Source organism: Pseudophryne corroboree, chromosome 12, assembly GCF_028390025.1.
Source record: "Pseudophryne corroboree isolate aPseCor3 chromosome 12, aPseCor3.hap2, whole genome shotgun sequence".
NCBI classification, from domain to species: Eukaryota; Metazoa; Chordata; class Amphibia; order Anura; family Myobatrachidae; genus Pseudophryne; species Pseudophryne corroboree.
Genome location: NC_086455.1, coordinates 56380476 through 56393129, shown reverse-complemented (window position 1 = coordinate 56393129; position 12654 = coordinate 56380476). Strand labels below are relative to the sequence as shown.

The 12654-nt window shown below is 45.8% G+C and overlaps 1 protein-coding gene across 2 annotated transcripts in view; it reads left to right on the top strand.

Moving 5' to 3' along the window:
• The window catches only part of MDGA2 (MAM domain containing glycosylphosphatidylinositol anchor 2), a 1135272-nt gene that overhangs the window by 673407 nt on the left and 449211 nt on the right, over positions 1-12654 (top strand). For both annotated transcript variants that reach the window (XM_063947538.1, XM_063947537.1), the window contains exon 6: positions 299-568. In XM_063947538.1, coding sequence (XP_063803608.1) covers positions 299-568 — 270 coding nt within the window. The remainder of the gene's footprint in view (positions 1-298; positions 569-12654) is intronic.

Genomic DNA, 12654 nt, shown 5'->3' with positions numbered 1-12654 from the left:
TAGTTTATTTGGTTGCCTATGGTCACAGCACAGAGCAGATCTAGAATACATATTTGTGTTTAATACACAGAGAGCATATAAAAGAAACAAAATGAAACTTGAATAAAATACTTTTTTTTTTTTTTTTTTACATATCCAGATGATATCTTCAGGCCAATACCTGGACAATGCTTTAAGTTAAAGTTAATGTATGTAATTGTATTTCTAGAATATTAACATTTAGCAGTATATATTAGACATGAACAAGATAAGTACACCAATTAATAGCCATTTATCTTTTTTCTTTCTTCTTTTCCAGCATCACCATCTATTAAATTACTGGTGGATGATCCTATTGTTGTAAATCCGGGGGAAACGATAATGTTAGTGTGTGTCACAACAGGCGGAGAACCAACACCAACATTGACTTGGGTTAGATCTGTTGGAAACCTCCCAGAAAAGACTGTACTAAGCGGTGGTACGTTAACTATACCATCTATTACTTCTGAGGATGCTGGCACCTACAGCTGTGTCGCCAATAACAATGTCGGCAATCCAGCAAAAAAGTCCACCAGTATAATAGTAAGAGGTAAGACATTTACACCACTTGTCTTTGTTCAAAAAAATGTAATACTGTACTTATTGTTTGAGAACAGATGCTACCAGGGTGATAGAGCTCTCTTACAGGGGCGGAACTACTGGCGGGGCAGGCAGTGCATTGCACTGGGGCCCCGCCGCACTCAGGGGCCCACAGCCGCCGGCCGGCATTTAGAACAGATTGACATGCGGACGAACGTCCGCATGTCAATCTGCGGTCTCCTCTCCCTCCCTGCTGCGGTGCCTGCTCCCCCGGCCCCCCCTATGTGTTGGAGGGACACGAGCGCATCGCGCGTCTCTCCTGTGTCCCTCCTGGCTCTCCCCCAGCTGTCTAAGGAAGCATGTGCCGTTCGTGAGCTCTGATTGGCTCACGAACGGCACTTCCTTCATTAGACCGGCCGGGGGGAGAGCCAGGAGGGACACAGGAGAGACGCGCGATGCGCTCGTGTCCCTCCAACACATAGAGGGGGGAGGGGGGGCCGGCCGGGGGAGCAGGCACTGCGGCATATACCTGGCACTGGGGGGACAGATCTGGCACTGGGGACATATACCTGGCACTGGGGGGACAGATCTGGCACTGGGGACATATACCTTGCACTGGGGGGGCATATACCCGGCACTGAGGGCATGTACCTGGCACTGGGGGGGCATATACCCGGCACTGGGGGGGGGGCATATACCTGGCACTGGGGGCATGTACCTGGCACTGGGGGCATATACCTGGCACTGGGAGGGGGCATATACCGGGCACTGGGGGGGGCATATACCCAGCACTGGAGGCATATACCTGGCACTGGGGGGGAAGCAGGCACTGGGGGAATATACCCGGCATTGGGGGGGCATATACCCGGCACTGGGGGCATATACCTGGCACTGGGGGGGAATATCTGGCACTGGGGGCATATACCTGGCACTGGGAGCATATAACTGGCACTGGGGGGCATGTACCTGGCACTGGGGGCATATACCTGGCACTGGGGGCATATACCTGGCACTGGGGGGGGAATATCTGGCACTGTGGGAGAATATCTGGCACTGGGGGGGCATATACCCGGCACTGGGGGCATATACCTGGCACTGGGGGGGGGAAGCAGGCACTGGGGGGGCATATACCTGGCACTGGGGGCATATAACTGGCACTGGGGGCATGTACCTGGCACTGGGGGCATATACCTGGCACTGGGGGCATATACCTGGCACTGGGGGGGAATATCTGGCACTGTGGGAGAATATCTGGCACTGGGTGCATATACCTGGCACTGTGGGGGAATATCTGGCACTGGGAGCATATGTGGCACTGGGAGCACGGCCCTAGCAACAAGCACTACCCACTAGCAACGAGCATGACACCCAGTGCATGAAACCCCTGGCAACGAGCATGACATCCTGGCACCGTGCATGGAACCAAGTGCATGAAACCCCTGGCAACAAGCAGGTAATTTAAAAGTAATTGGAAGCCTTACTGTAGAACTTAATGTGTAATGGGCATTACGGTGTGTGGCATAATGTATCACGGACATTGCGGTGTGTGTCATAATGTTTCAGGCATTACGGTGTGTTGTATACTATATCACGGGCATTGTGGTATGTGGTATAATGTCTCAGGATCATTGTGGTGTGTGTCATACTGTGTCACAGACATTGTATGTGCTATAATGTATCAGGGGCATTGCAGTGTGTAGCATAATGTATAACGGGCATTGCGATTCCTGGCATAATGTGTCACACGCATTACGGTGTGTGGAATAATGTGTCACAGGCATTACGGTGTGTGGCATAATGTGTCGGGGGCATTACGGTGTGTGGCATAATGTGTCGGGGGCATTACAGTGTGTGGCATAATGTGTAGGGGGCATTACGGTGTGTGCATATTGTGTCATGTGCATTATTGTCAGTGATCGCAAAAACGCGCTATGGCGCGTATTTTACCCAGAAACAGCCGCCCAGGACTCACATTTAGAAGATGAGCGGGTCCCACAGGACGCGCTCATCTGAATATGTGTTTGCATGTGTTAAGCCTGTCAGCGGAATGCAGGAGGTGACTGGCTGTTTCCTCGGCCAATCACCTCCTGTAGTCTCCATCCAATCACAGCCTGCAGCATCTCCCGCTTTGAATCCTGCTCCCCGCCAGCACATGAATCTGTGCTGCAGGGCTGACAGACTGGCCCCGCTCATCCGGCTCCACTGCCGCTCTGCCGCCAGCACCCTCCTCTGCGACTGGGAGTACAGCTCCGGATCTGCCCGCCGCCACCCCCCTACCCGGGACCCGCTCAACGCCCCACCGAGACCCGACAACTACCTTCCAGCAGGAGCCGGCCGGGCTGCGCAGCTCCCGCTGTAGGTAAGCAGTAGACAGTGCTGCATCGCCCCGCTTCACCTGGAGTAGCTGGTGCAGATGCGGGATGTCCGGGGGCTGCAAGCTCCGTGTGTGCAATGTGAGGCCGCTCAGAGTGTCAGGGCCTCACTGACACCATTTTTCTGACAGCACAGTGCAGTGAGTGCACTGGCACAAGTAGCCAGCCTGCGCCGCAGCATGAAGGAGCTATCTGTGAAATCGCAAGCAGAGGCTGGCAAGAAGGAGCTCCTCCGATCGCTTCCCCTGACGGGCTGGCCACTGCTAAATATACCAGTAATCAGTACAACTGTGCAGTGACACTGACTTTCCCATTGCACCTGGGGCTCCACTACTTTGACACAGTTGGAACTGATTATCGGTATATTTAGCAGTGGCCAGCCCGTCAGGGGAAGCGATTGGACGAGCTCCTTCTTGCCAGAGAACAGCCTCTGCTTGCGATTTCACATAGAGCTCCTCCAGGCTGCGGCTACTACAGGCGCAGTCTGGCTACTTGTGCCAGTGCACTCACTGCACTGTGCTGTCAGAAAAAATGGTGAGTGTCAGTGAGTTGCTGCTGGGGGCGGAACCAATTGTGTCAAACGGCTCCTTCGTGCAACTGGAGGTGATAAGTGAGTGGTTACTGCAATGTGCCTCAGTGCTCTACCAGGCGCATTGTGTATAATAACGTGCTCTACCAGGCGCATTGTGTATAATAACGTGTTCTACCTGGCGCAATGTGTATGATAACGTGCTCTACCTGGCGCAATGTGTATGATAACGTGTTCTACCTGGCGCAATGTGTATGATAACGTGCTCTACCTAGTGCAATGTGTATAATAACGTGCTCTACCTAGTGCAATGTGTATAATAACGTGCTCTACCAGGCGCATTGTGTATAATAACGTGCTCTACCAGGCGCATTGTGTATAATAACGTGTTCTACCTAGTGCAATGTGTATAATAACGTGCTCTACCAGGCGCATTGTGTATAATAACGTGTTCTACCTAGTGCAATGTGTATTATAACGTGCTCTACCTGGCGCATTGTGTATAATAACGTGTTCTACCTGGCGCAATGTGTATGAAAATGTGCTCTACCAGGCGCATTGTGTATAATAACGTGTTCTACCTGGCGCAATGTGGCTGATAACGTGCTCTACCATGCGCATTGTGTATAATAACGTGTTCTACCTGACGCAATGTGTATGATAACTTGCTCTACCTAGCGGCAATGTGTATGATAACTTGCTCTACCTAGCGGCAATGTGTATGATAACATGCTCTACCTGATGCAATGTGTATGATAACTTGCTCTACCTAGCGGCAATGTGTATGATAACATGCTCTGCCTGGCGCAATGTGTATGATAACGTGCTCTACCTGGCGCAGTGTGTATAACGTGTTCTACCTGGTGCAATGTGTATGATAAAGTGCTCTACCTAGCGGCAATGTGTATGAAAACGTGCTCTACCTGGTGCAAAGTGTATGACGTGCTGTACCTGGTGCAAAGTGTATGACGTGCTGTACCTGGTGCAAAGTGTATGACGTGCTGTACCTGGTGCAAAGTGTATGACGTGCTGTACCTGGAGCAAAGTGTATGACGTGATCTACCTGGATCAGTGTGCATAGGAGGTTCTACCTGGTGCAATGTGTATAAGCGCCACTACTGTGTGGTGTAATGTGAATTGACACTATTATGTGGTCACGCCCCTTCCCTATGGGGAATCTGCCTGCCGCTATGTATAAAAATGGGGAATCTGCCTGCCGCTATGTATAAAAATGGGGAATCTGCCTGCCGCTATGTATAAAAATGGGGAATCTGCCTGCCGCTATGTATAAAAATGGGGAATCTGCCTGCCGCTATGTGTAAAAAGGTAGAATCTGCCTGCCGTAATGTGTAAAAAGGGCACGCTATCTGCCGTTATGTGTAAAAGTGTATGGTGTCTGCCGTAATGTGTAAAATGGGGACACTGTCTGCCGTAATGTGTAAAATGGGGACGCTGTCTGCCGTAATGTGTAAAAAGTGCACGCTGTCTGCCGCTATGTGTAACGAGGGCACGCTGTCTGCCGCTATGTGTAACGAGGGCACGCTGTCTGCCATTGTGTAAAAAGTATATGCTGTCTGCCGCTATGTGTAACGAGGGCACGCTGTCTGCCGTTATGTGTAAAAAGTGCACGCTGTCTGCCGTTATGTGTAAAAAGGGGAATCTGTTCGCTGTAAGGAGTAAAAGGGTCTCTACCTGGTGTAGTGGTGCTACTGTGCGGCGTAATTTGAAGAATGGAGACTACTGTGCACCGTTTTATGAATTGGTATTATTTTGTGGACACACCCCTTCCCCACGAAGCCACGCCTACGGCGCGCACTGCCCATGGGGTGGACTTGGATGGGATGGGGGGGCCCAAAGCATTTTGTTGCACCTGGGCCCACCGCTTGCTTGTTCCGCCACTGCTCTCTTATAATTATATACTTTACTAAATGAACAAATTTATGAACCCTCAGTGCAGCTGCTCGTTAGACAACAGCAGGAAAATATGTGAAGTTCGGGAATCGTGTTTTCTTTCTGCTGTGACACCAATATTTGTCCGAGGAGTGTGAACTATGAAATGACTAATTGGATGTGAACTTGACTTGAGCCTAAAATGTAAAATTATATCTACATAATATGTCTACTTTTCTTTCTAATATTTAATATAATTTTAGCAATAATTTTAAGTAAATTATACATGGATGGGGTAAATCATTACTAATCTACAGTAGGTTACTTAAGAGCAAGAAAGACAACTTCACATTTAATCCACTCTATGACTTATAAACTCCATACATAGACAAGAGTGCGGGCACAAATACAGGTGGTGCACCAACAGTACCCTCAGAGCTGGCTGGCTGTGCTTGAGGGATAATACTGTGTATTAAATGGCATGAGTGCAATCTGCAGAGTTTGGGGTAATATTTACTGGGACGAGTGTCAATCCTTCTAAGGAGGAAAATAGCGAAGTTGCCCATAGCAACCAATCAGTCAGTGTCTAGCTGTCATTTTATAGACTATAATAGATAGCTAAAATCTGGTTGGATTCTATGTGCAATGGCTACAATTGCCCTCTTTTGAAGGTTTTATACATTTCCACTTTTCATCAATTATTTTAGCCACATGTAGTTACGGATTAAAGTGAGATGTACATCAATACTTCACATCCTCTAACCTGACCACAAGTGTTACACGCTGGTTAACTTGGCCTCATCAGCCTTTATTGATGTCTTAATGTTGAGTGGAAATGACTTATTATGAATTAAGACTGAGTTATCTTAAAAAAATACCATTAACCCAATACACCCCATGTATTAAGGCTATCACACCAGCTTGACCACCTACCTTATTTATCATTTGCCATTTACTGATCTCTCAATATCCCCAGTATTCATTCTAAGCTTTGGGTTTTACTTTAATGGGTTGTCCTTTTAAGTCACACAACAACCTGTTAATCCTAAAGTAATTATAATATGTATCAAGTCATAGTAGTGGACGATAGATCGACAGTCAACGGGTTGACACCATATGGTCAACAGTCAATAGTCGACAGGTACGAAAGGTCAAACGGTCAATATGTAAAAGATATTACAAGAGGTCGAAAAGGTACAGATTCAAAAGGTCAACATGACAATGGGCGACACACAGGTAGGAGCAACATGAATGGCGGCCGGGATCCTGGTCAGCATGATGGTGCCGGGATCCCAGCAGCAAAGTGACGTGGTGGGGTTGAGTGCAACAAAGCCCCTTGCGGGCTTGCTGCGCTCACCATGCTGTGGGCTCGGTGGCACAGGTTCTATTCCCACTCTATGGGTGTCGTGGACACCCACCAGAGGGAATAGTCTTTCTAGTCGGCATGCTGACTGTCTATATTTTCTGTTTTCGGGATGTAGGGTGAGGTTATGTGACCATCAGTCTCCTGACCGTCGGTCACATAACTACATCCCCGACACACACATGGTCAACATTTTTTCTGGTGTTTTTTTCATGTTTTTACAAATTTTACTTAATTTACTATCCATTTCACCATTTATTACATTTAGTAACCTTGTGGCAAGCGAAACTGGCCACCTTGCCTGATGCTTGGCAAGCAAAGCCAGCCCATAAGGGAACATGTTACTACTAATTTAAGTCATATATGGTTAAACATACACAATGATACCACCTTTTTTGTGTCAACTTTTTTCATGTTGACCTTTTTACCATGTCGAGCTTTGGTAACTGTTGACCGTTTGTACTTTCTACCATTTTCATGTTGTCCTTATGACCCTGTCGACCTATTGACTGTCAACTATATGGTGTCGGCCTATTGATTGTCGACCTACTGACTGTTGATCTGTTAATCCACACCCATCAAGTCAAATGAGTCACAGTGCTAGAACGGACAACCATTGTCGTTCAATGACATACAAATCCATACCCCTAGCTCTCTAGTCTTTATTTGTATTTGCAATACTTTTACATACAGCTCTGTTTATGAATATCAGGTTAATTTAAGCAGTGTTTTCATGTTTTCTCTGCAGAGGCACCTGTACAGGTGACAAACTTTAAAGACTTATATTTGCCGCATCTTTATTCCTTTTACTTATATAGTCTAACATTTGAGCACTGACCACACACTGACCAAATCCATCATACCCGCTCAATTGTATTATTTGTGTATGTGTGTGTGTGTGTGTGTGTGTGTGTGTGTGTGTGTGTGTGTGTGCAGGGGATGGTGGTGGGAGAGGGGGTTGGGTGTCACACATGACAAGCTCAGGAAGATTATAGGAGGAGATAAAGAAAGTCCTACTATAAGAATTTTATTATTCAGTTAGCTATACATTTTTCCATTACATTATGAATAAAAGTGTAATTAAAATGATATACAGGTTGAGTATCCCATATCCAAATATTCCGAAATACGGACTATTCCGAAATACGGAATTTTTTGAGTGAGACTGAGATAGTGAAACCTTTGTTTTCTGATGGCTCAATGTGCACAAACTTTGTTTAATACACAAAGTTATCAAAATATTGTAATAAATGACCTTCAGGCTGTGTGTATAAGGTGTATATGAAACATAAATGAATTGTGTGAATGTACACACACTTTATTTAATGCACAAAGTTTTTAAAAATATTGGCTAAAATTACCGACAGGCTGTGTGTATAAGGTGTATATGAATCATAAATGCATTCTGTGCTTAGACTTAGGTCCCATTGCCATGATATCTCATTATGACATGCAATTATTCCAAAATATGGAAAAATCCCATATCCAAAATACCTCTGGTCCCAAGCATTTTGGATAAGGGATACTCAACCTGTATAGGGTTAAAATAATGCCTTCAATATTTGTGAATTAGTTGTACTGTATGAGTTATTTAATTCAGTGCAGATATAAAATACCTGTGTCTATTATTGATCCTTTGAGAAGTTGATATGCATCTGGTGAAAGATATATATCTTTATTAATCACTGCTGAAAATGATAACATTACATTGTACACTCCTATGTTTTTATTAAAAGATGGTCAAAGTCAAGATACTGGCAGTGCAACTGGAAATAGAAAATGAACAGTGCTAACCTTAAAACAGACAGATGCTGAAAATGCAATATTTTGTATTTATTCATACACATACAAGGGTAATAAAATTACATAAAATCATACATTAAAACTGTAGGTTTAAAAAGATTATAAATGGCCTTATTATCAGTCTGGTCCATATAAAATGTCTATCATAGACTGTTCTTCATTCATGCGCATACACCAACATCCATAAAAGAAATAACTGACACTGACACCAGAATAATGTTTGCCAATAAAATTGTCAGCTTTTATTAAACAAATGGTATGGTGGCAAGGAGGGATGGCCTATTTAAATAAAGTCCCTATTTATTCTAACCTTTTAAACCTTTTAACTGTGGCTGACCAAAGCACAAGAGGAGGCAAGGGCCCAACTTCAGCCCGGCCTCCATCGCATAACAAGGGGGCTTTAAGGGCCCAATTTCAGCCCAGCCCCCAACACATCACAAGGGGAGGCTTTAATGGGCCCAATTTCAGCCCAGCCCCCCACACATCACAAGGGGCCATAATGGGCCATTTGCCACCCCTTGTGTAACTTGCTCTTTATCGGGAATACCGTGGCCAACTCTCCACTCAAGGTATTCCCCAATTCCCAACCAAAAGGTGCTCAGGTGTGTACCAACTCCACCGGAGACCGAAGCCCACCTGGTCTGATGGAACTCCGGCCCCGTAATGTATCAAACTCCACCACCTTCACATCGCCTGAGCACCTATAAAACTCTTTAAATTACAGCCACAATTTCAGGCCGTCCCAACCCGCTAAGCCGACACCAATAATAAACTCATCCAGGGCGGGTGGTTGGGTCAATTTTCTCTGAGGAAAAGAGGGAGAACCTTGTCAGTCCTCTCCTTATAAGGGCTTAGCCCCTCCCATCACCAGATTCTTCAGTCAACTCATAGGCCCACTGTTACCATGGACACCTCAACTTATCACAGCTGCTTCATTCAGCCTGCTATTCAGAATTTTATGTCACTACAGCCATATAAAATGTCCTCCATTCTCTTAAAATGTCTATCATAGACTGGTCTTCATTCATGCGCATACACCAACATCCATAAAAGAAATAACTGACACTGACACCAGAATAATGTTTGCCAATAAAATTGTCAGCTTTTATTAAACAAATGGTATGGTGGCAAGGAGGGATGGCATATTTAATTAAAGTCCCTATTTATTCTAGCCTTTTAAACCTTTTAACTGTGGCTGACCAAAACACAAGAGGAGGCAAGGGCCCAACTTCAGCCCGGCCTCCATCGCATAACAAGGGGGCTTTAAGGGCCCAATTTCAGCCCAGCCCCCATCACATCACAAGGGGAGGCTTTAAAGCACCCAATATCAGCCCAGCCCCCCACACATCACAAGGGGCCATAATGGGCCATTTGCCACACCTTGTGTTACTTGCTCTTTATCGGGAATACCGTGGCCAACTCTCCACTCAAGGTATTCCCCAACTCCCAACCAAAAGGTGCTCAGGTGTGTACCAACTCCACCGGAGACCGAAGCCCACCTGGTCCAATGGAACTCCGGCCCCGTAATGTATCAAACTCCACCACCTTCACATCTTCTGAGCACCTATAAAACTCTTTAAATTACAGCCACAATTTCAGGCCGTCCCAACCCGCCACAGTTTCAACGAAACCCCCGCCACCATACCTCTACCTTAAAACTCTTCTTACTACTCCTAAACTCCTCCTACCTATCAATAAAATTCCTAACTAAAAACAGCGAACAACAGATCCTCCATAAAAATTTCCATACCCCTCAAATTTAGATGGACACCATCGGCCATGTAAATATGAGGGGCAGAAACTAAAATTGAGGGATGTGGGACCACAAACCCCCAATTTACACTAACAGCCCTGCCCACCACAGAATTGATCCGGCGACGGACCAACTCTATGGCAGCCGGTCTGTCTGCATCTCTCCAAACCAAACGTGGGATAATGTCTGACCATCCCACACTCAGAAAACACAACCTGTTCTGCAAGCTAACTAAGTCCCTAACTATAGTTTTGCAAAGATCCAGAGCAGTCCTTCTGGTCAAATAATTTCCAGCAGCATGGAACACCACCCTCAGCGGGTATCCCGACCTCTCTGACTGTTGCCAAAATTGGGGCATGACTTGCTCCCAGCGAAGTCCCCTCACACCGATCCATCTGACAAGATTAGCTTCAGGGGACTGAAGGCACTCAACACCAGATCTTTCACCATAGTAAACGTATGAGTGCCCAATAATCCATATCGGACACTCGTCCAAGCACAAATCTGAAAGTTCAAAAACCATTCACAGAACCTTATCATACAAAAAGCCCCAACACAAAATTCTTGAAACAACATTACCCAAAAACATCCCATTATAAACTTACTAAAATAGTTTTTTTTTTTAAATAGTTTAATTTGGCCACTAAGGTGATAATTTTTGAAGCGGGGATGAAAAGGAGGATGGGTATGAGGGATCAGACTGGACGAGAGGCAAAAAACACACCTGCCAAGCGGGTATGAACCCCAAGGCTTAAGGCACTTCACAGGATAAAAAATTCCTCAAGACCCCCAAATATGGCAAGTGGCTGAAACCTCAAGTCTGATTTTTAATCCAACAGGTCAAAACCTGATATGTTTCCGAAATACATCAGACTTCCACCTCCCCAGAGCTCTAATCTGCCCGCTTGAACAGCCTTCAGCGGGTGCTGTTGTCGCCACACCTATCTGAAACGAATGGGTACCATATCTCAATACCGGCAAACCCATCGTGCCAATACAACATTCCAGCACCCATCTAAATTGAAATTGAGTCACCGGCATACCATCCATATGCTGCAACCATGGACCTGGCATATCAGTCCTTGTTCTCAAATAAACCTTCGCCAAGAACACTGGACAAATCTCCTTGTCGTCCACACATCTCAAAACAACCCAACAACCTTTGCCTAGTTGGTCCGTTTTGGAACGTTGTACTTTGCACCATAAGCCTCCATCTTCCAGTGACACATGTTCACGAAGCATAGGTGACATTGCTGTTTTCAAAGCTGATACCAGTTCCTTGGCTCTAAAGGCCCCGAAAAAAGCCATGGCGAAACACAATTTAAATAAGAGTGCTTCGTAATCAGATGCACAGACCTCATGCAACACGACCGCCATGCGCCGCAATATTGAAATGGTTATTGGCCTTCGTGCATATTGTACAGGGGGCATCACTCGAGCCCACCCTTTAAGAATCCTTGCTAAAAAGAAAGATTTAGTAAAATCATGCCGGCCTTCAAGTCTCAAGAAATAAGAAAGAGCAGACAGTAAACATGTTACAAACCCTCTTGACCTGCCTGCTCTAAAACATTCCCAAACGTAATTCAATAACATTGCATAATCAGTCTTACCTTGGTCCTGATGCAAACGGACATATCTCTCCCACTCTCCCATAGCATTTCTGTACCCTCGGAGGGTGGAAGGAGCCAAGGATCGTAGAGCTAAGCCCTCCAATCCGGGCATATCACCTGCCAGGCATAAGACGGGCAAGGGTCACCAGATACATTGGCATCCGGAGCTAGCACCCTAAACTTGCGCCACTCGAAATGCGATAGCGCATCTGCCACACCGTTTTCAATGCCTGGAACATGCCTAGCGCAAAAACTTATATTTGATTGAAGGCAGCGCAAAACAATCTGACCCAACAATTGCAGCACAGGAAGGCCGGAAGCTCTCTGACTATTAATTTCATGAACCACACCCAAATTGTCGCACCAAAAAACTACTGACAGATTGGTCAAGACCTCATGCCATAACTCCAGAGCAACCATGATAGGGAATAATTCTAATAATAACATATTACTAGTGAGTCCCTCATCAAACCAGGTTTTAGGCCATGGGAAAGCACACCACCTACCCTCCAGGTATGCTCTAAAAACCCGTAGAACCTGCCGCATCGGTGAATAATTACAACTCTACATTGGATATGGGTATGGACTGCCAAATGAGAACACCATTAAAGGTAGCCAAAAACTCCTCCCAAATGTGTAGATCCCCACGAATTTCTTTGGATAATCTTATAAAATGACTAGGTTTTTTAACACCCGCTGTAGCTCTCTCCAATTTCCTGCTGAAGACCTTACCCATGGGTATAACTCGGCAAGCAAAATTGAGAGACCCCAGTAAT